This window comes from Bacillus rossius, chromosome 7 (genome assembly GCF_032445375.1).
Source record: "Bacillus rossius redtenbacheri isolate Brsri chromosome 7, Brsri_v3, whole genome shotgun sequence".
In the NCBI taxonomy this organism is placed as follows: domain Eukaryota; kingdom Metazoa; phylum Arthropoda; class Insecta; order Phasmatodea; family Bacillidae; genus Bacillus; species Bacillus rossius.
This window is the reverse complement of record NC_086335.1, coordinates 59,228,899-59,254,206: the sequence shown is the minus strand read 5'-3', so window position 1 is coordinate 59,254,206 and position 25,308 is coordinate 59,228,899. Positions and strand designations below refer to the sequence as shown.

General features: G+C 35.5%; 1 protein-coding gene across 1 annotated transcript; it reads right to left on the bottom strand.

Moving 5' to 3' along the window:
* Window positions 1–1,873: 1,873 nt before the first annotated feature.
* On the bottom strand, window positions 1,874–25,308 carry LOC134534135 (TBC1 domain family member 14-like). Its single transcript, XM_063372233.1, has 10 exons — window positions 23,874–25,308; window positions 22,801–22,903; window positions 21,830–22,025; window positions 20,862–20,979; window positions 20,582–20,713; window positions 20,167–20,332; window positions 18,608–18,808; window positions 16,909–17,122; window positions 14,145–14,342; window positions 1,874–11,831 (listed from the first exon to the last, which is right to left on the bottom strand). Exons 1-9 carry the CDS (start codon window positions 25,133–25,135, stop codon window positions 14,146–14,148), a joined length of 2,589 nt encoding a protein of 862 aa, XP_063228303.1. The 5' UTR covers window positions 25,136–25,308; the 3' UTR covers window positions 1,874–11,831; window position 14,145.

The window sequence follows — 25,308 nt, the reverse complement described above, 5'->3', positions numbered from 1 at the left end:
TCTGGCAGAGGAATTATGCTTTGTAGGAATTTGAACTTTCAGTTCCCGAAACACCAAACAACGTGGATGTCACAATGAGTCGGTGGGTTTTTGCAGAGAGCTCTTGCTTTATTTTGCTTCTCCATTCTTACCACTTCATAATTAATCCAACTCAGTGTTCCCATACTTTTAATCTAGACAGTTTCCTTGAGTTTTTCCTGTCCAACCAAACATGTTTTTCATGCGTTTATTATTAAATTTTGCGAGAGAACATTAATATACACTAAAGATACATTCAAATTGATCATTTAATCTTTTTCCCATACAGTTCGCACTGCTATCATTTCCTTCCATTCAATGCCCCCAATACTGCCAGTGTGTGATATAAAACCACTATATTTGATTAAATTTTGAAACAATACATCATTGATAGCGAACAGATGAATGACTATCAACATTTGATCATACTTTAAGTCATGAATTCAATACACAGTTGATTCATTGGTTGTTCTCACATTTGAAAAATTATAGATAAGTTATGGTTATCAACTGCAAATGAATTTATAATTAAAGTAGAGACTGGTTTAAAGCCATTACAGAAATACACTAGTATTCAAAATTAATAATCCAATTTGGTAATTAACATTTAGTCAATTTCCCTGTTTTTTCGAGTTTTCCTTATTTTTGCTCTCTGCGGTTATCTTGTATCTCTTTATCTCGATATCAAACATTATTCTTATTCCATTCATTCTTTAAACATGGACAAGTTTCCTAAAGGTATTAATATCTACTATTGCAAATAAATATGTGATTATACCGGAGGCTAGTTTCAACCCCCAGTCAATGCCACAGAAAGATAACCCTGGCATGACCGGGATGTACTATGCAAGAAGCTATTGTAGTGGTTCTTTGTTGCCTTCTTCAATATGGAGAGGTGAAAGAACACCGAAACACCCAATCAAACCCATGAGGTCAAATTTCCACAAGTTATAAATACCAGACCAGGAATCGAACCAGGGGCCTTTCACTCACCAGTCAAAACCTCTAACCAAAGAGCTAACAAGTCACATGAAATAAGCTTGTAGTCTGATTTATTCCCGTCAAATTAAAACATCCTTATCATTTATGATTGCAAGTTAAACAGATGAAAAAAAAAACTGACAGCTTTTGCCCCAAAACAATATTTATTACTTTATTAGAGATAACACACATTTTAGCTTGAGCTTGCAGTTTAAAAAAAAATTTTGTTAAAGGTAAAAATAAAGTACAGTATGTTATTTACAGCACAGTTTTTTATTCATTTTTTTTTGTTTTACCACTCAATTTTTTTAACACGTCAAAACTTTTTATTATTTTTGTTTCACAGTCCAAGAAAAATGGGTGAAACCGACAGAAATGATACACAACCAGAAATTTCATGCAGCAGATAAAAATTTACTCATATATGCCTTTTCTCTTTAAAATTAGATTGGAATTGAAACCATGAGGACCAGCAACATATATTTTTCGGTCTCATCATTTTTAAAGATTTAGATATTCACTAACTACAGGTGTGCTAAGCCCATTCTTGGAATAGCGAAAAAAACACCAAGGAATTACTTTCTAGTGTTGAAAATTATTTTCAAACAAAAAGTATGTATTTGTAGATACTTCATTTTTAATAATGGAACTATCAAACCATCTCCTGAGACAATAAACTAAAATTGGGGAATGAGAATTTTTATATAAGTGTGATTTAAATTGAATTTTTCAAGGTGTATAGGAGATGAACAAAACCCCTTTTCTTGATGGCACAGTAACCAAATTTTAATTAAGCGTCCAATTAATTTACAATTTATTTTATTATACACGATGAATTCCTGAGGCAGAGGAAATAATAAAAATGATAAAGTTAGGCTCAAAGAACTTTAATTCTTTTTACATTTAGTAAAATCATCACTCATTTCTTATGTTTATAATAATTTCTCATGTGTAAAACACTGTACATACTTGGTACAAGATGAAAAAATTCATTTCACTGCAACAATTTTATCAAACAGAATTCTCAAAATAATGTCAAAATGTCAGATCTAACCGAAATGCATGAAAAATCAGATAATACAAATAGCGAACAAGCAAATACTACACTAGTGAGGCAAATAAATAATATCTCTATATGCATACATGTTAACTAAATGGATACACATGATACACAACTATTCAACGATGCAACTAGTGCAAATATTACATTTAATATAATTAGGGTAGTAAGGAATATATTTATACAACATAATAATGAGTATTATAAATGGTACATGCAATTGATAGCGATATGTAAACATAAAACATAGGCCATAGGTAAATATAAATAAAGTAATATACATATAAATATAGGCCAATTAACAATTTACCACACACATTATATTCACGTCTTTTACTAGAACACAATTTCTGAAAAGTCTTTCAAATTGCCAAGTTTCTAACTAAGAAAAGAAATTAAAATATTTTAATTACATAAATTGCTTCCATGAACATAAAAATATCTCTATTTCATATAACAATTTTGAATGAAAAAAAAACAGTAACTAACTTGACTTTCCCTGGAATGTTGTGCAAAATTTTGTGTCTTATAATGTTATAATGCAATATGACAGTAGTTGAAGAAAGAAGCAATAAAAAAGATATTGTGAATGTTTGTATGTGGATGCAAATTACAAAATTTAAGTCTGTGTCACGTTGCTTCACTAAATTTTGACAGTTTTGTAGGAGAGTATGCTTACTGTAACACGCTGCCACATAGATAACAGCACTTTCGCTTGCTGTGAGTGTAAGTCGCTTATGGCTCCACCTCACACTCCATGTTGATTTTTTTTTTTTTTTCGTTTTTTGGTTGTTACTTTTATTCACGGGCCATTTCTAAAATTTTAACTCAATACATCAGTTGCATTTGCTGTTCTGCTACAAATATTTTCAACAGATATTCACTTAATGTAATATCATGGTTGTAAGAAGTCATGCAAGTGGTGATAATTAAAACCCTTGATAGTGCACTAAGTGAATCTATATTGTAAATATTTGTGGCAGAACAACATATGCAAGGGAGGTTTCAAGTTTTTACAAATTGCTCATAAAAAAAAAGTAATGACAAAGAAATGGAAAAAAAAAAATCAACATGGCATGTGGGACTGAACCATAAGCCAAAATTATCATCACCACACAATAAATACAAAGACGAAACCAAGTACACTTTCAGTGGCGGATCAGGGGAACTGTAAATGCCGCTGTCTTCACCTCAGACCATCCATGTTTATAGGGATAAGACAGAAAAATTAAAATGTCAAAATAAGCAATAAGCAGAGACAAGATTATAAGGTGAATTGCGATAAACCCGAAATAACACTGTCAACACCGAATGACACCGAAATGTACGTTGATACACCATTTAGCATTGAAATACTTTTCAGTTGGTAAATATTCCACAAAAACTAAAAGTTATTTCTAAAGCATGAATAAAAACAGAACTCAATTGAGTTTTTTAAGATTATAAATTTTAATTTCAGTAATTTTTTTTTTCATACTCGCAACTAACCTAACAGGCAACTAGCAACAGCTCATTACCTGACATAATATTATTTAACGTGTTAACATACTATTTTCGTTCGGCAAATTTTCTGTCAAAATTTAGTGAAGGTGAAACTATTTACACTGTTTCAATCCAGAAAAAAATTGTTCTATTAGTGAAACATGCATGAAAATATAAGTCAATTGCAGAAAAATAATCAAAAGTGACTGGGCAAATACATTAATAGTTCGATGTGAAACAGTAGTCATTATATATATTCACAAATTACACTTCAATACATACAAAAAATTAGATTACAAAAATGATGTTGATGAATCATTTGAAAATTACATCTTATAAATTTATTTCATAGAACCCTGTGTAAATATTACTTAAGATTACATACAACTTAAATTTCATAACATAACATACAACTGGATTCAAGAAATACATCAGCACTAATTACAAGGACTATTATCACAATGTTGGCAGCCATCAGACATCAAAATATTACACGGAATGTAAACCACTAAAATAAAAAACTAACTGGAAAAATTTATACATTAGGTACATAATTTTCTGAGAATGAATCCTGTAGATTTTAATTGGCAGTATTTCTTTAATACTACAGTTTTTATAAAAGAATTCATAAGGTGGTTGATATTACAGAATATAAAACATTATAACTCTTAGATTATGATGATTCCTACACACTGCTTTACTTCACTTTTTAAATATTACTTTTACAAATTACAAAAAGAGGCCAATTATAAAAACTATTTTTATGTATGACTACTATTATTAAAATGCACATTCTAGTTTAAGAATCATGATATCAAATAAACAACTTCATAAGAATCAATCTAATAAATGTATATTTATACAGTTTAATCAACATTTGGCACACAGTTCAAAAAAATGTTTCTGATTTATAGGCAAAACTTTGATCTTAAAAGTTTGATTATATTATCTGTCCACATAACTTTTATTTATAACAGCCACTCATCACACTACTCCAAATCATTCAAATCTAATAACTGAAGAATCTCATAATTACCAATTTTTTTTGTTAGCACTCTGAACTCCAAGAGTACCTATTCACAAATTAATAATCACAAAACCCATAGAACAAACAACAGCTCTCAACACACAGTCTATGCTGGGTTTGCAATGTAAGTGAGGAAATATGGTTCTATTCCCCTGGTTTCCTGTCGAGCTACAAATTAGATTTTTAAAAATAAATTTTGTGAACGTGCTTTCACGCTTGATTTGAAATTTTGACTGGAATTCCATCATTTTTCAAATCAATCAGGTAATTGAATAATTTACACATTCTGTTCATACTCAAACGAGTTTCCACTCAGCAATTTATTGTGAATAATCTTAATGAATAATTTTGCATAACAAACCCCAAAGAGAAGATAGATACAGTCAAGGGTTAGCCAACTCAAAACGGAAGGGGAAGGGAGGAATTATTCGGAATTATACATATTTCATGGCGGAGGAGAGCCCCTGTACCCTACAATAATAAAAATTAGCAAACGAAAAACCATAATTTATTTTTTTTTAAATATGTTTCAACAATAGTTTTACGATTAGCTACAAAATTTTTTAACTACATTTTCTTGCTTCTTGTTTGCGAAAACCCACAGACGGCGAATGCCCAGTATGGATCGCCTGTATAACCATTTACCTGTTTTTAATTCCAGATTGTCAACGAAAACAGATTAAGAGGCGTGTATTTGTGTTTATGATACCGGATGATAAGTGTGATGCTCGCTGTTAATAGTGGGCTCTACGCATGCGCAAATTTGGGCGACAGATCAGCAATGGATAGGACACCAAAATCCCTAAAAGTAAGGGACTGGTCATGTCCTATCGTGCAATAGGAATACGTTTAGGGTAAAGGTGTAGCTTATTCAACACATAAACCCTTATTTTTGTGTCTTGCAATACCAGTGATGGCCAATTGTCAGCTCACGGACCGGATACACCTCACGATACTGTTTCACGCGACTCACTTAAGGCATCTTTCAATAAAATATCATTACATTAGGCATACTCTCACATACTAGCCATCCTTTTTTGCCTACATGTTGGATAAGTTGTCAGCAAACACAGTTATGACGCCATGGTATTTTCACAGAAAATGTTTTGAAAAGGTTTTTCTTTAGTATTTTTTTAAATATTGGTTACTTTACAGAATAATGTGACATTAAAAACCATTGTTAGAAATCTGATATTTATTTGTGTTTGGCCCTCTGATTAATTTGAAGAATGACGTATGGCCTTTGAAAAGAGTGAAGTTGGCCATCTCTTGGACTATAACATAGTTTTTCTGTAAAACTATGAGCTATGTAAAAAGCAAACAGAAAAGTGGTAAGCAAGCCTAACCAAGTAACCAAAGGTCATACATAGTAAATTCCTTCTCCAATTCCCTTGACCTTTTAGTTGTATACATCATTCCCTAATAAACTTTCTCTCATATACAGTACAAAAATTAATGAACATTAACAAAAATCCCTACTAAAATAAGAAAAAATTATGTGATTTTTGAGGATCACAACATCATAATTTCAAGCTGAAGAAAAATTCTTGTATACATAAAGAATTTGATGTAGGTTTTTCAATACAATACAAAAATACCAAATTTTATGGGGAAAAATTGTTTGTTTCAATCCAGTTTTTAACCATGTAGAACTTTCTTATGAATAATTAATTGGGGATTTAAAAAACACAAAGTTTTTCTATCACCCCATTAAACTTCTCAACATTTTTACAAATGCCAATAATATTAGTGTTTGTTTGCATAAATAAAAACTAAAAACGATATAAAATTATAAACTTACTAGTATATGTACATATAAACTTACTAGTATATGTACATATAAGTAATAAAAAATGTATGGATTAAACAAAAGCACTTAAAATTAACATTCCCCATATATTGTAAACATAAATAAACAGTAAATGAAAACTTTCAAATCTTTTTGAATATTGTTTGTAAATTTATTGAGTAAGAAAGATAAAGTATGGGATGAGAAAAGCTGTGAGAGAATGCAGAATTATTCAAAACATTTTGTTTTGTAAATTTTCAGCGCTAATAACGTAATAACCAACATATATGTAGCTTCATATTTAAAGTATTCATAATAATTAATAATATTAAATTTGAAAATAAATATTTTTTTCTGCAGAAGCAAATTACAAAAAAAATGTTTGATTTGCATTAAAAAATCGAATTCATGTACATTATTAATGACAGTTCATAATTTTAAACTATGTCAAAAAATTTCAAGCAGATACAGTAAAACTTTCTTCAGCAATGCGTGTGATGATGTAAAGCCGATCGGACTTCTTGTTAACGATTCAATACAATTACTTTTTTTTATTATTCCCAAATTTAGGTATTTCCTTTAAGATTAAGCGCATAAAACTGAATTTCTCGTGACTGACAACACTTTTACTGTCTTGTAAGCACACATACACAGTAATTATTTCAACACTTAACAGAGGCATAATTTTAAAAAAAAACTTATTTCCAAAACATGGATATATGAACAAGATGAGTACGTACATACAAACAGCTGTAAAGGGAGATTCAATTAACACAGATAAACTATATATTTATGTCCAGCAGTAAAAGCAACATAATAATGCAGACCTAATCACTGGTAATACTAACTATATTATCTATATTTAAAGATAAATAAATAAAAAAAGCTTTATTTACATAGTTACTATTTATCATACTACATACTAATGGCGATGCGAAAACATAAAATACTGTAGCTTAATAAGGTTTACCATCGTGATAGAGACTTTTGATTAGACATCATGATGGATGGAATTAATATAAATTTATGGATGGATTTTCAAATGAATGGACAGATAAATATGTACACAAACTACATAGGTACCTTAAATGACAACTTTTTATGACTTGTAAACACGTATGACTGCAGTTTACATAGGTTTACAATTTGTAAAATACACATGTTCTTTAAAGTAGTCACACTCGAAACTTTCCCGTCCATCACTTTTCAATAATGTTAGTAATATATATAGTTGGGTGGTTAGCACGACAATGAAAACTTCACTAGCACAGCCTTTTTTTCACAGTTGACCTCAGTGTCCATCAAAGGTTCTAAAAATGTATTGAATGTTTGACAGAATCAGAAATGTGCCCAGCAAAATGGAATTAATTTCAAAATATTTAAAATGTTTAAGAACATATGGGAATTAAATGAAAGATTATAAAAGTAAAATATATGTTCACATCAATAATAATGATGTTTTCAAAGCAAATTTGCGGGAAAAAAGTGAATGTGTCAATAATTTCAAAAAGATTGCAGAATATTAATTTTATAACAAAACAAGTAATTTTGTGACTGATAATGACATTTATTTTAGCTGTTATTAAATGCATAAAAAAAACATAACATGTTCACATTTCCATCCAGAACTTTCTTGTAATTTTACAATAATTTATTAAAGTTAAAATCTAATTTTTTGAGCTATGTAAGTTAAACAGAATAATTATCTTTGATAGTGTCACAGTATTTCAAACAAGTTTGACATTATCTGTCCAATTTTATTTGATGGAGAAATTTGAAAGCCATATTTAGTCTATTATTAGACTTCCAATTTGACTGTCAAATAATAGTTATGAGAGATGACAGTGTGAAAGGGTCTTTAGAGAGCTACAGAGATACAGTATAATTTATTTGACTCCTTAAAGTTCTAGCACCTTTAACTCACAATACTACATTATTCTAAGACACCTATGAACAAAGTGCCAACAAAATAATATGAAAATGTCAGAAAAAAATTGTAACACCATTATTTTTGGTCATTCACTTATATGAATGTGATAGGGTATGCTACTCATTAAAATAACTAATAAACAACTGTGATATGCATAATTAGTAGTCTAGGGGTATGCAAAGACTTTTTTTTTTCCAATTCAAATCAAAGTCAAAGACAATGTCGAAGATTATCTAAATATTTTGCTACATTACGAAAAAATCCAAAGATAAATGTTGAATGCTTAAGTTGGTGTTTAATCAGCACATCTTGCATACCACACGCAATGTGGGAAACATTTAGCAATCTAACAAACTGCCATTATATGTAAATAAAAAGCAAAACAGCTAAGCCAAAAATAACTTATGTAAAAGCAAAATTAACTGTTGAAGTACATTTTGTAACATTATTCTTTATTACTATTACTTATTATTTAATACAAAACTTGGATGCGTATTGGAAAAACACTTACTTTGTCATAAAATCAGAGGTTGAGAGGGTGTTTACAATACCCACTTCAAAATTAATTAGTTTCCTTTCGTTAACTACTTCCAGAAAGATTTAAATTATATTATCATGTTTTAAGAAATAACAAAACAAAGTTGAGATTTTTTTATTTTACTGGTCCAACATTTAAAGAGTCTGCCATGTAGTATATAAGAAGTTGTAATGGATACAGAAAATGTACAGAATAAACTAAATTAATCAATGGGTACCCTAATTTGTGAATTTATTTTTTAATAATTTAATTGTTTTTTACATTTTATATAGTTGCTTTCAAATATTTAAGTCATGTTAAATATACTTTCAGGGCTCTTGGTTATTATAATAAAGAAAAATTCATTAATTTTCCCTTAGCTGTTAGATGTAGATCATCATGGCGCCTGGGAACACGGCGTAGACGGCATGGCAGCTTGTTATTAATGAAGGCAAACAGGACACCATCCAGAGAGGAAACTGGAAATTACAGATTGTTATTGCTGAACTGGAATTCACGAGCCCGTTCTCGCAAAACTCCCTCACAAACCCACAATGACGCGGGCTCAGATCACGTCCTCGAGACACAGGAAGCAGGCACGGAGACAGCAGCACGGGAACACGCGAAGTGGCAGTGCAGAGTGACGAAGATGAAAATAAAACTAGCCGACCAGTAAAACCTTCAAAAGTTGAAGAAGTCTCTCGGGGAAGATTCCCCGAAGCAAGTCACCACATCGTGTTCGAGCAAACTGTTCCACGCATCGCCCAAAACACGGAACACCGACGAGCACAGAGAGGGTCGACTGGCCGCCACAGAGTGAGGAACAGTTCTCATGGCGTCTTGACGGGAGCCTGAGGTTCGCAGACCATGGACAATCGTTCAAAATCTGGAGTTTTAAAGCGAGAGGAAGGGAAAACAGTCTGTATCAAGCAGAGGCATTATTTGTCTCTAAGAAGGGACACTGCACAATCGCAGAAAAGGACTTGGGCAAGGGGAGCGCGGGGAAGGATTGGCACGGGCATGTGCAAAACTGAGTTGGTGATATTTTGGCGGGAAGGTGGCGTGATGCTGGGCCAGGAGAACGGCAGGAATTACGGACGCGACACACTGATATAACGAGTAACAAACCTATCGATGCCCAATGAGGATGCCCTAGTAAAGATGGCAACTTCCTGGCAGAAAGACTTGAAATCAGAAAAGTGAAAAACCCAAAAATTCAAATTAAAGTCCAGCTTTTTAGCATATTCTGCACTAAGAACAAAATTTTCAGAATCATCAAAGTTTTTCAAGTTTTCCCAAAGAGGAAGAAGAATTTTAGTCTTCGGTACGACTTCAACTTTTCGAAGCGTCGCACACCCCAAATAATTACTGGTCCTTTTATTTCAATGCTAATTGTGCTCACCTTAAGGAGGGGGCAAAAAAGGTCAAATCTCTATAGAAGTCACCCATCGGTTTGGTGACCGATGCTCGAGCGCATGCAATTTGTTTGATCAATCAGGATGGGCGGGGCTTTACCACGGTTACCCCCCCCCCCCCCTTATAACAAGACTTAAGACCATGTGACTGATTGGATTCCTAAGCTGAAGACACCTTTTATTGCGGCATTAACATCGGAACTGTTCCAGAAATTCTTCAGGCAACAGACAACTCCATTAAATTTATGGATTCAACAGTGTTGCTGCTAAAGGCTTCCAAATCGCTAAAAAAGAGTTGTACACAGTGAGGCACAGAATGACTTTAAGCACATCTATCTTTAGGTGCTTACAAAAACCTTACCAGGTTAAATTCATCAGCATACATTTACCCTGACCATACAGAAATGTAACCATTGGTAGTTTACCAGTGTTTGAATTAATTTAACAGATGCAACATAAAAAAAATTATTTTCATTTTTGAACTGCCTGTGTTTCAAAATTTGTATGACTGCCTCCATTTAAAAATTTGCAAGAAAGTTTTAAAACTGAAATGTTAACTTGATCATGTGGTATTGTAAACAAAGTCAACCCAACGAGTAAGGTTTCTGAAAACACCTTAGTAAAGTTTCATGCCTCACATTTCTCAGCACAAATTTTGAAAAATCTAACTGTTCTCATAGTAGGTGCTAAGAAAAGTAAATAAGTGCTAATAGCTGAACACAACGCTACACATTAAATATCACTCTTAAAAACAAGGTAAATTTAAAAAAATTGGAAATTTGTTGGGACTGGTAGAAAAAAAAATTGCTTAAACAAGCAAATTCCAAACAATTTCTCACATAATAACAATGCTCATTTCCACGTTTACAACAATTCCAATAAAATATGGAACATGTCATCAGGCTACAAGCAAAAGCATGATTACATTATCACTCCCTACGTACGTTAATTGCAAACCACTATAACACAATGTAAAACTAGCAACGCTGATTCTGTTAGAAGAAACATTCTTTTTGGGTTTAAAATACCCTAATTTTAGGACCATATATACAGCATATTATAAAACATTAGAGCATATATTTAAATATAAAATTCATGAAAAATCATAACTTTTTTAAATTCTCATATTCATTTTACAATCAATCCTATCCCACACATCTTTTATGCTACTCTCCAACTAAGTTTTATAAAACAACTGTTTTCATAATACATACTTCTAGTGTCTTCAATCAATACAACTTCAGAAGTTACCTAAAACCTGAGATCTTGAACACTTTGCACGGAAAGTTATACTTTTACAAAATATACTTTCAAGAAATATAGCATGATTTACACAGTAAACCATTTTACTCAATGTACAAATACCTAACTAAAACAATCTTCATATAAAATGTTTTATACAAGTTTATGTAAACCATTTGCCTCCTAAAATTTCATCCATTTAATTTTTTTTCATAAATCACTTTACAAGTTAAATATCATTAACATTACTTAGGACACCCATGAACTTACTGTCAGCTGGACAGAAACATTTCAATGGACCGAACTGAAGATGTAGTGGACAATTATAAGGCTCATATTAATAATAAATTTTGTTAATGTATCACAATACCTGCAAAAAGAGAACAAAAAAAACATTAAATTTCATAATAAACCAACAAAACCAGCTTTAATTTTTACTAGTTAAAGAAAAAATTATAAATACTATAAAATTCTTAATAAATTATTTGATTAAGCCCTTGGCTTGCAAAAGAGTCCATTGTTAGGACATGATAAATTTGGTTTTTCTTGAAGTTGATACAGGACAAAATCTGAACCATTCTGGACCCATACACTGTCAATGAGTAAGTCAAAACAAGTAAATAACAAGTATCTGACTAAGCCAAACATGAGTACAAGACGAGTCCGTGATTTCACAATTTATAAGAAAATTTAACATTGGAAATGAAACTGTAATATTTCAACAGGTGTTTTATGGTTGAAATGGAAAATGTAATGCATGTGTCGAAAAATAATTGTTTTAATAACAAAAAATTTACCAGACTAACACCTGGTTTTAAAATGAAACCATGATATTTTAAATATTAACAGTAAGGGTCGTAATGGTCAAAATAACCCACCAGTGCAGACACAAGAAACGAATAACAATTAACATGCAAATGAACACATACACAATTGCAGCTAGGCAAAACAAGACTCATGACAACAAATTGTTCTGTTTGAAAGAAAACATGAGAGTCCTTGGTAGTAAATTATTAAATGATTAGCAGATAGTCATTTCCAGTTAAAACGATGATGATACAGATAGCACAGCAGCATCCACAGTCTCAGAAGTACCAATGAAAGGCATCGACTGAATTTTGAGTGTAAAAGTTTTTTCCCACCACAAATACTATAATTTTTGACGTGACAACGTCTAATAAAACAATGAATGCCGGCTGCACGCACGAAAAAGAGTCCCGTAAAGCACATTGCCCCACTACGGATGTCCCACTACGGACGTGTGTCATGTTATGCTCATTGTACGTATGCGTGGCATCTCTCTTCCACTCGATTGGAACAACCATCGATTTGACTTTACAATCATATTTTCGTCGTTTGAATTATTAATATTATGTAATTTAACGATCTTCCACCGATTTGCAGCGGTCGCTGCAATTTTTTTTGTACTTGTAAAAATAAATACGGCGTACGCGACACTTCAAAAGTAATAAATATATTTGAATTAATGAATGCAAATAAAAGTAAATTTATTAATTAAACTGTACATTTCATTTCACTCCTTCTTTGTATCCATACAAAATATTGATAATTCAATAAAAATGATTCAATTTTATTCATAAAAGTATGCAGGGGTAAATTTTATAATACAAAAGATGGAAAAATTAAAAAAAAAAAATTCTTAGTCAAAGAATATAATATTTTAATGCCTAAATGGTTTGATTGCAAAAACCTATTACGGCTCAGTCTCAGGCCGAATATGATATTTCATTTTATTCTGGATCAATCATTTCATCAATATTTTATTATGACGTTGTCACGTTAAATTATTGTCCGTAAACCGACTTTACAGACAACCAATTTTTTTTTAAGAAAGAAAATCCACGACAAGTGCCCTCTTGTGTTAAAGACAATCAAGAACAACTTTCAAGCCATTTAACTTTGTTCGAACACTAATTTAACTTCCCAGTTCATGACTCACAGTTCGTAGTTCATGAGCATGAAAGTTGTGCACCGAGTATAATCTCAGATTCTCAGGGCCACTCGGTGATCGCGAGTCCAGCTTTACAATCGCGACTGAGGAAACAACGCGAGTGAATTGTTTGCAATCTGGACTGAAGGTTAAACGAGGAAGCATCCACCAGACCAAAGATCTGGGACTCGATTTTATTGGACAGTGAGGAGTCTACTTTGAAATCAGAAAAATAATACGAATTGGCAGTTTTTTTTTTTTTAGCTATCAGTTCTACACAGGGGCGAAGCCAAGGGGGGGAGGGAGGTTTTAGGGGTTCAAACCTCCCCCCCCCCCTTAGCCACAAATCTTTAATTAATTTCTTATTCATCACTCAAACAAATTTCATATTAAAATTAATAAAATTTCAACCATTACGATATTTAAATTTAAGAACCGAAAAACTGCTAAAATAGCACTATTTTACACCTTAAAATCCAAATTTTTCCGGTGGAAGACCCCCCGGACCTCCTGCTGTAATACCGGGGGAGGGGGGGGGGGAATGCTTCTTAACACCCCCCCCCCCCACACACACACACACACACACACAAATCCTGCGGCTACGCCACTGGTTCCACACCACATTTCCACCAGACCTGACCTCGGCGCTCTGTAACACACCCGTCACCGGGGCCGGGGGGGGGGGGGGGGGGGGGGGGGGGGGTTTGGTGGACTCCGAGCGAGCGCGCTCACCTCAGCTGACGTGCTCGCCCTGCCCCGCGTGGTGCGCCAGCACCTCGGAGAACGTCCGCTTGCCGACGTTCATCTTGATGGTCTCGATGGACCGGAAGAGCTCGTCGGCGGCCAGGCCGTCAGGCAGCCTGGTCAGGAACTGCGCTCCGTGGATGAAGTCCATCTTCATGAGGGCCTCCTGGTGCAGGTGCAGCACCCCTGCGAGCCGCCGCAAGGACATCAGGACATCGCTCGCCGGCGCAAGGACATCAGGACATCGCTCGCCGGGCGTGGTCAACGTCACATGGTTTCACAACCGGACCGATTCCGTTTTTGAAAACAACCGATTTCTGTGTCACTGTTTTCATTTTCATAAAAGCTGTTTCGCAACACCCCATAACATAATTTGTAATAAACTGATCAGAAACAAGATACACTCGGAACAATAAAACCGGTCGAATTAATTTTTTTTTTCCCCCCGATCCATGCACTTTGACACAATTTTCTGTCAGGAAATGTCATTCCTTGAATTTCAAACCATTAAAAGATTACTTTTTTCTTATGATTTTAATTAAGTTTTGGTTAAATGTTATTTAATTCAATGATATAACTTGAATTTCGGTGTTATATCAGTTTGACCGCAATCCCCCATACAATCTTGTCTATACCCATGGGGTGGCAATCTCTGAAATAGGGCAACAATCGAGCTACTTAAATTCAGATATTTTTTAAGTGGATTCCGGCTGTGAAACCTGACCCCCCCCCCCCCCCGGTTACATTACTGCTCTACCTGTGTTTTTAATTTGCTTAAGAATTTATATTACTGTCAGTTTTAATTTTAGTACAGTCCATCCTATTTTCTATCAGGCTTAAGCCTGTGCAAATATTTGATTTTTCAAATACGAATATTTTATCATGTCAATATGTCAAATATTAGACACAGCATAAGCATGTCTTGTGAGATTGTCGTTTACCAACGTTTGATGTTTAGGTTAAGTCATTTGCGTAATATATAAATACCCTGAAGTTGTAACGAGACAGTATAATCAAAAACCTGTACAGTACTTGAGGTTTTAACACGCAAAAAGTATTCAAAATTATTTCAATACCGTTTCGTAAAACAGTTGCGAAATAAATCACATGACAATTCAAAATGTGGACTATTTGGGCCATTTGAAACTTGAAAATAAACTATTATTTGTTTTCTTTTGGTCACATGTACTTGTGGTGGGAAAAATTTTTTTTAAAAAAGTAAAAAACCATGGCCCCCAACACAAAACATGGACACTCCTTTGCGATGGCAATTAAAAGAAGTGAATGCGATAGTTTCAACAGGGTATAAGTTAATAGTCACAATCTATCTACCATGCACCACAATGGAAGCTAACTTGCTGTATGTATCTATGATGAAACCGACACAAACTCAAAAACTATACAAGCAAAAATTAATAATGGTTCCAATTTTCAAAGAAAATTACCATAAAACTTGTTTTTAATATTACTTAACTAATAATAGTTTACCTGGCTGCTTTTAACAACAAAAGTGCATACTAAAATAAAAATAATTTTTTTGTGAAATGGATATATTTTGTGGAATTTTGCAAGGCAAATAAAAACTGAAGTGAAAGGTTGGTTAGGTTAAGGTAGCTCTATAAAAAACTTTTTTTTTAACAAAAAGTAAAATATTTTAATCTAAATGTTACATGTAATTTTTGTAGCTGACATCATCTACCCCAACTTTCACTTCAATTCGAACTGTCTAATTTCCCAGAAGTCACTACACTCCATATTTACCTTTTTTTTATTTTTCTACACGTGTATTACATGATGATAAAAAAATATTTTTGTACAATTATAATTCTCACTCTTACTATTCAAATTCGATATTCCTATTCGTGAATACTTTGGTTATTCCCGTTCGTAACCGATTTGAATTTAAAAAAAAACTGATATTTGCACTGTCTAAATCAGGTTTCATTTTAACATTTTCCCATTTGATATTCCCATTAAAAGATTCCAGTCGAAACAACACTAACATTCATAATCCAGCAAAGATTGCCAATTTTTGAATGGGACGTGGTACAGAATGTTTCGGATCAAAAAACTCTTTCACTGCATTTCATGGAAGTGACTACGTTCGACCTCCTGAATTTTGCTACGGCCAGTCCCAGAATTGGTCACGAGGATGGGACGTGGTACAGAATGTTTCGGATCAAAAAACTCTTTCACTGCATTTCACGGAAGCGACCACGTTCGACCTCCTGAATTTTGCTACGGCCAGTCCCAGAATTGGTCGCGAGGATGGGACGTGGTACAGAATGTTTCGGATCAAAAAACTCTTTCACTGCATTTCACGGAAGCGACCACGTTCGACCTCCTGAATTTTGCTACGGCCAGTCCCAGAATTGGTCGCGAGGATGGGACGTGGTACAGAATGTTTCGGATCAAAAAACTCTTTCACTGCATTTCACGGAAGCGACCACGTTCGACCTCCTGAATTTTGCTACGGCCAGTCCCAGAATTGGTCGCGAGGATGGGACGTGGTACAGAATGTTTCGGATCAAAAAACTCTTTCACTGCATTTCATGGAAGTGACCACATTCGACCTCCTGAATTTTGCTAAGGCCGGTCCCAGAATTGGTCACGAGATTTTCGTTTTTTGGTTCTTACCCTTCTTCTTTACCAACAAGTCTTGAAGTGGAGGTGAGACTGGGCCAGGAACCAGGCCAGGATCGCCTCCGCGGGGGAGGAAGCACGGGTCCCCCGCCCGCCCCGACAGACTCACCCAGGGCCGTCTTGAAGAGGAACTCCTCGCCGTCCCGGAGGAACACGTCCCACACCCGGCAGGCCACGTCGAGCGGCATCGCCTTGGCGAACACCGTGTACATCCAGTCCAGCAGGTACAGGTCCTCGGAGAGGGCGCTCTCCCGGAAGTGCGCAAACAGCCGCGGCAGGTTCTCGTGGAAGAAGTCGTTGTACGTGTGGTAGTAGGCGTGCATCTGGGAACAACGCCCGTTCGTCACGCGCCTCGCCCCGCCGTGTGTTGCGCGGGGGTTTGGTTCCTCGCCGCGTTCCAAAGGTTCAGGACAACGGCCTTGCGAGATCGGCGAGGTTATTGAGCGTAAATAAAAAATTATATTCTTAACTAAAATACCACGTGTGATATTGTAAAATCAGGAAACACTGTACTGAAATGAAAACAGACAGTAACAATTAACTCTTAGCAACTAAAAACACCGGCAGACCAATAATGCAACACAAATTACCATGATCCATCCTTATCAAGAGCCTTTAAAAAACTGCTTTGTAAGGCCCAACTTGATATGCAATGGAGGACAGTATTAATGATAAGCAAGCTCTCTTTACGAGGTCACTAACTGTCTCTTGTTATTTTTTTTAATGTGTATTCTCCACATATGTAGGAAAACACTTCAGCATGATTTACACAACTACTTCTACTGGAACTAATTTTTTTATCAACTTCGATCTATCCTGCACGACTAAAACTCGCAAACTGACCTCAAATTTAGTTGAAGCATTGAAATGAAGGATGGGATTCCCATCCTGGGGTATCCCAGTGGCGAAGTGGCTTGAGTCAAGCAGGCGGTTTTACTTCTTTTTCACACTTATCTCGAAAAGCAGAGCTGATAGAAAAAAACTATTTTCATATTTAGTTCCAGCACCCCAAATTTAGCTAAAATCAGTTCCAAAATCTTAGGCACCAATTTTTTTTCTTTCTTTCTTTTCTTTCTTTCTTTTCTTTCTTTCCTTTCCTTTCTTGTTGGCCTGTGTAATTAGTAGCAACTGCCCTGGAACTAAAATAATAAGAAATTGAAGAAACCTAACATTGGCTGTGAGGCTATTAGTCAGTGAAATACTGCCAATTGACATGCTGCATTTCTTTTAAATTTTGCAACCAAAAAATTTATTGCAATATCATACTGTGTTTTCCTTAAGAAAATACTAAACTTATGCCACTAAAGTTACATAGGTTTATTATATTTTCTAAATATGTATGAGCTTAAACTTAATTTTTTTATCTACTCTGATTTTACACCTCAGCGGTCAACATGGCAAATATCTACGAATTGAGGTTTGAACAGCTTGACCACCCTTCTTACTCACCAGATCTAAACCCAATTGACGTTTTTTTGTTCCTTAGGGTGTAAGTTGCGCTCGGAGGACAGAGATTTTTGTCGAATGAGAAGTAAACAACTATTTTGCAGAGAGACTTACGCAAACAATCATTAAAAAAAAAAAAAAAACGGCACATCCGAAATGGCTGAAATTTCAGTTATAAAAAGTGTGAGCGAACACATTCCCCAATTTTTTACTGACGCGTGCTGCCGTCTTCACGTTGAGGTTAGAAACTTTTCAGACAATCCTCGTATTTTGCGGAGATATTTCTTCTGATCCGAGTCTAAAGAATAGTTTCGTGTGTCATGCACTTCCAGACGTGACAGAGATAAGTCACCGGAGCTCACCATGGGCTGGTTCAGGCGGAAGAAGGCCATGAGGCACGGCTGGTTGAGCAGGTTCGTGAAGCAGACGAAGGCGTCGGCCGCCTCCATGTTCAGGATGAGCACGGCTGCCACGAACGACATGCCCTGCACGTAGCCGACGTCCGGGCGGTAACAGACGTACGCCCCCAGGAGGCTGTGCAGGATGTCGTAGTACGGGCCTCCCTGGGGAACGCGACGGTGCGTTACAGACACGGCCGGATTTAGAGGTCTGGAGGCCTCGGGGCAACAGAGGAGCGGAGGCCCCCTGGCCCCCGAATTATTTTCCAAATAAAATGAAATTTTTTTTTTTTCAGTCGAGTTTTCCATTAAATAATTTATTGTGAAATCAAGTAGATTCTCTTACATACATAAATATAATCGGAGACAAGAATTATATGAAATTATTGTGGGGGCCCTCCGTTTGTGGGGGGCCCTCCGTTTGTGGAGGCCCCGGGACTGTAGCCCTGGTTGCCCTCCCCTAAATCCGGCCCTGAGTACAGATGTTAGTTTTCCAGAAAAATTTTCTGTGATTTGCTGGATAAATATTCTGCGTGGGGATGGGCCAATCCCAATTCTCAAGTACCATCCAATCCTTAGTATTCAAAGGATTCGATATTTGAGGGAAAAGATTCAAAGAAACACAAGAGGAAATGAAGAAAATTAAAAAATTCAACACTGACAACCTCTGAAGTTCACTTGGTTTTAGAATAAAATGTGCGACGATTATGCGAGAAAACACGGTACTTAAAAAATATTTATTTTTGAAAAGAAATTTTGGTATAAGAATTTTGGAAGTACATTTTCTTGTTCTTTTTCATCAAAAGCATCAACTGATAATATTCAATTTTTCAGATGCCATTTTTGTCCCCCCATTTTTTTCTCCATCAAATATTTGTTATATCTTTAAATATTAAAATTTTTACTCTGTTTGACCATAGGACTAATTAATGGAATACCTTGTTATTAATACTGAATGATGCTCCAAATAGTTTCTCTATTGATTTAGATTTAATATTAATTTTTTAAGAATATATAATGACACTAATTTTTGTCTTGGAAAATTCAACAGTAAAATTAAAAATATACTAAACCTTATTATAATTATTGATAGTATACAAATTAAGAATTTTAATGTTAACAAGCCAGGTAGTATCATTCTGGCAACAGAGGTCACAATTTGCTCTGTACTGCAACCTATGCCCGAGACAAGCCAATAATAACTGATAAATCTCTAAGAGAAGGAGGTCCGAAAATAGTCTAAAATATAGCAAATTTGTATTCGGTTGAACCTAAGTGTAAGTGTATGGAAACCTGCGTTCTCACTTATGTAAAATTGTTTGATACACTTCGACACCTTTGAAAATGTGGTATTTGATAGATACATTTTATGCCTATTAAAACTGTGGTATTTTGAAACTAATTAACTGATTGCCACATTTCCAATATTAATAGATAGGATCCCTTGTATCTGATTTAAATGTAGAACCCATGACAAAGATACAATTGTGAACTATTAATACAAGCTGTCAAATCTAACATACCTTTTGAAAGATACAAAGATTAGGAAATGTCCGCGAAATGTCCAATTGAATAAGTTCAACACTCGCTTCTTTATCCATTTCTTCCAGTTTGGTTGAGGAGTTTCCATCTGAGCCGAAACTCTTAACCTTAGAACCATATTCCGCGGCCTTCAGACGTTCCTGAGCTCTGAAACATGGCAAATTGCACAGAGAACATTGCTCACGAGTCATTTAAAATACTCTAAAACATTAAAGAGAGTGTGTGTATGTGTGTGTGTGAGAGAGAGAAAGCAAAAGAGATAAAAGAAACCCAAGAAAAATTCTTAAAATCAGCTAAATTTAACTTAAAAAAAAGTGCTAGGATTTATAAATCCCACAAAGTATTTTATTGTCAAAAGTTACAATTTGCCTCTGAGTGAAAGAGCACACAGCACACCTTGCCACGCAGATGTCGTACAGCTGATGCGTGATGTTCAGGTCGTTCCCGATAGCCAGCTTCCACACCTTACCACGCACTGAAGGCGGTATCCCGTTCCACCACAACTCCAGCGCTTTCTTGGACGACTTCCTGCAACCAATTCACAACTGAGTGGCAACCTGTCAACATTTCTAAACAAACACTAACCAAGAAAATGTTATTTAAATATTAATTATAAAGGGGTACTACCTCTCAAAGCATGATTTCATAACTAAATTTACAACTAGTCTAATCTTACATGTGGTCCCATTTGGGCAGAATCTCGTTGTTCCAGACGCGAGCGGCGTTCGCAAGTTTCTCCTCAAACCTCAACTGCTGCTGCAGCTGTTTCTTGCGATGCTTGGCTTCTTTCAACTCTGGAGAAAGAATTTCAAATCAGATAATCACAAGCAAGTCTTCGTTCACACCAGATTTTTTATAGTATGCAATTTTAAACTTCCGACATTAAACGTGACTTCTCCATTACAGCACCAGTACAAATGCTGTGAAACTGAATGTATCTGACTGCAGATTTATTTGAGTTCCTTACTTCATTTTACAAATATATAAACAAAGACCACATTATTAATTTATTTATTTGAAAGAATAATAGATCAAAACCTGGATTTCAATGCAGCAGAATGAAATGTCCAGAGTCCTGACACATTTTTTTTACAAAAATATAATACAGGTCTGAAGGAAAATAGGAATCCTAAACGGAAATTGCTAATTGTGAAACAGGTAGGGTATGAACAAGATATGTAGGGACCACGGAAGTCGTAAGCTGAATCCTATAGTTATAGAACAACCCTTGGCATGGATCAACAGACCAAAGTGGTAGCAGGAAAATGTGCACCGAATTTGGCACGGACAGGCTGTATAGGGATTCTAAAAATATGCAGCGTAGAAATGAAATTGCAGCTTTTAATTTGCATCTGTGAAAACATGAAAATATGAACGATGGCACGTTGTAACATTGATCACAATGTAAATAGACATTTAGAATTCCAACATAAGATGATTGAAAAAAAAATTGGTTGTCTGTAAAGTCGGTTTACGGACGATATATAAGTATGATGGATCAAAACCAGCCCAATTATCTAGTCAGAATGTTAGTCATGGATTAAGAATTCCAGTTAACAAATCTGCATGAAAATACTCTGGTTTCCCATTCGAACAACCCTGGTATTTCTAAGGGCCGATTCGAAACGTGCGAGCGGACCGCACCTTTCTTCCTGGCGGCCTCGACCATGCCCTGGTACTCCTGCTGGTGCCTGAGCTGCTCGTCCCGGGACTTGGCGGGCAGGCTGGGCGGGCGCGCGTGCTGGATCAGAGCCGAGCTGCTGGCGACCACGCCCTCGTGCCGCTTGCCGCTGCCGTCCGAGCGGACGCTGGCCGGGGACGCGGGCAGGCTGCCCCCCGGCTGCGGGTCAACCGTGCCTGTCAGTCCCCCCACGCCCAACACTCCCAACCTCCCGAGGGCGTGCTCAGCTCTTTCAGGGCGATACGAGCGTGGCGGTTCCAGTCCGTACACTGCACGGGCTACAAGTTCTCTTTTATCTTAAAACTAATTCCAACCAACATGATCACGCAGCACACAAAACATGCACGCGTAAAAATTAAATTAATTTTAAAAAAAAATTATTAAAAAAAAAAAAACTAAACTAGGTATGACAATCAGCCACATTAATCACTAGACACAGTTCGCTAATTTTAAAAGTGGCAAGTGGTCGGCAGAGGGGGCACATTCCCCTTTCCTTTCCGAACAAAATTATAAATTTATGTTGAATCCTCATGAAACCAAAAACAGCAAAAAACTTTATTGAAACAATTTTATCTTCTAAAAGTTTTTTTAAATTTTACGTGAAAAATAAAATACACAGGCATGTGATTAAATGATCCATTACTTTCATGCTATTAGCCTTTATTAAGAAGTTTTTTTTAAGGATATAAGGACTCTTAAAAGCCCTTATTTGATTAAAGACCAATTAAGGATTTTTTTTTAAAGAATTTCTGGCGGCATGTGAACCCTGCTTAAGACATAAAAGCTGGCAAATGAAACATGTGCACCCAGCCCGAGGCAATCCAAAGGGCACAATGTTCCAGCAAAGAGGGGTGAATACAAATTACAAAGAGTCATGAAGAGAAAAGAGGAGGAGAAACAAGGGAGCCACGACTCGGATGCGAAGAACACTTACATCTGACTCGTCGACCGGCTTGCACATAGTTTTCCCGAACAACCTCCATCCTGGACCGCCTGAGCTCTGCACTTCGCCTTTCGACTTCCACGCAAACACATTCCTGAAGAAAAAAACATCAAGTAGGATCAACTAACGATTTCATAGAATACGAACTCCTCATAAAAAAAAATGCAGAAAATTGTGTTTTTGAATACTATTTTTACAAAAAAAAAAATGCAGTTAAGTATCTTAAAAATCTCTTAACCTACCATTTACACCAATTTACAGTATAATCAATGTAACTAACCTAACCAGCAACTCAAATGTTTTTTACATTATTTCAAATGTAGCTAACCTAAAGTAAGCAACTGTTTAAACCAATACACTGCCAGCAAACTCCTTTAAATATTACAATGCAATTTAACATAATCATTGAATACAATGAAAGGAAGTAAAAAATACCCATATTCAGAATTTCATTTAAATTTTTTCAGACAAGCACTTATTTTAAAGAAATTTACTTAATTTTTGCACCAAATATTTTTTCATGCATTAGCTGCAATTTGTAAAAAGTTAAAAGTATGTAATGCAAATATTTATATTTAAATTTTTGCCTGACTAAATGATCATGGTCATAAGGTCATGCACTACAGTTTATTTTCTGTATTTCCACAGCTGGGTGATTACTTCCAAGGTAATTTTCAAAATATATATTTTTTATAAAGATCTGGAATCAGCCAAATACCAAAAATTAAACATTAAGGATGAATCCCATGGTTACAAACCTTACCTACGTAAAACCTTAAATACTTTTACATCTGTGAAAAAAGCCACTATCTCCAGACATCACATTTCAAAGTTTCGTACAAAGCATACGCCACAAATTTGAAGAAAACAGCAAAATTACCATCACAATTATTCAATCAATACTCTAACACAGTTGTAATTGCTATGTTTAGATTTTGTTTTCTAAATGAAATTAAGAATAATTTACAACACAATGCCAAAAAAAAAATATTATTTTCATTTTATTAACCTACTTTCCTTAACAAAAAAAAAAGTCACTAAATCACTACTGTAGAGATACTTACCGAGCAAAAAAACCAGACAAGCCTCTCCTCTTGGGTTTGACACCACTTTCTTCAAAAAAACAGTTCCCTTCCCCATACGACCCCAAACTATCTGTCCCACTATGATTCATAGACAAGCTATCTGGATCAACGTGAGGTCCGGTCGTATTTTCAGCGCTAACTGAAGGGCTTGTGTCACTGAGGCTTGAAACTATACTAGAAAAAGAGCTAGCATCAGTACGAGATAGGGAGGTTGCGTAGGTGCCCACCCTTTGTAAAGTACTGTGCGGAGATTCATAGCTAATGCTATCATCGCAATAATTCCCTACGACAATTCCACTATCCTCCCGTTGCTTGGTACTTGATCTACTGCACTTCTCTTCTTCGATACTTTCCAGCTGTTTTGCAGCATAGCAATTATTTTGCGATAATGGCTCTTGCTTGGAGCTGCTATCCTTTGTAAGGATATGCAACTGTTTCGTAACTGGACTATATGCTAAAGGAATGTTTTGTAGGACTTCTGATAGAGAAACAGACATATTTGAAGAATCAAACTGGTCTGATTCCAGACTTAAAGAATCTACTGCCTTATCCAGTGATACAGGTAGATCCATTTTATGTTCCACACAAGTGTTTTGGCAACTGTTTGCTGGTGCATTAATTCCATGTCTACATACCAAACACTTGGAGGGGTTTTCAGGAATCGAGTTAAGACCCAAAGGTGACTCCACTTCTGAATTTTCCCCAACTGAAACGGGGCAGGAACATCTGGGTTGCGTATTACAAGAAATCTTGCTATTCAATACCGATTTGGACTTTCCAGCTACAACTTTATCACTGCCTCTTTCAGGCCATGTTCGGAACCACGAATCACATAACTGCTTACAATGCGAATTACTAACTTGCACCTCCTGAGGGTGGACACTTGTTCCATCTGAAGCCACAGAGCACGCGCACTTTACGTCATCGCTAACATCCATCCTGTGGGCGGGGTCAGCATCACATCCATTTGCTGGCGGTTGTTTATTATCTAGAGAGCTGGGCAGGCTTCTGCTCCTTGAGTTATGATTCACGTTACCAAACACTTTGTGCAAATAACGACTTGTGTGGCCCATCACCCCACCAGTATCCTTCATACGTTGAAAGCTATTGGCTAAATCACTGTTGCAGCAAATGAGGCCAAGATTCGTTTCTTGAACTAACTGAGAGCTTTCAGTATCACTTTCGTTTGACACATACTGCACAGATGCTTTACTAATTCCTTCCGGAGATTCTGTTTTCATGTCGAATTTTCAAGTCGAATACATAAAGCTGCAACTACAAAACAGAACACATTAAAATTCCATTACTAAGCTCCCTTGGGACATCCCACAAAGCTTCCACATCTTAATTCGAATTCCTCAATATTTTTTATCTTTTATTTTTAACTTATTAATTTGCAAAGATACATATACAC

Bases quoted from the DNA above. Each gene is read 5' to 3' on its own strand.
- LOC134534135 (XM_063372233.1), bottom strand. From the start codon at position 25,135: ATGAAAACAGAATCTCCGGAAGGAATTAGTAAAGCATCTGTGCAGTAT. The intron at 22,904-23,873 runs GTAAGTATCTCT...TTTTTTCTTCAG, and splicing joins TTGTCTGGTTTTTTTGCTCG to GAATGTGTTTGCGTGGAAGT. The intron at 22,026-22,800 runs GTAAGTGTTCTT...GTTGACCCGCAG, and splicing joins AGCCGGTCGACGAGTCAGAT to CCGGGGGGCAGCCTGCCCGC.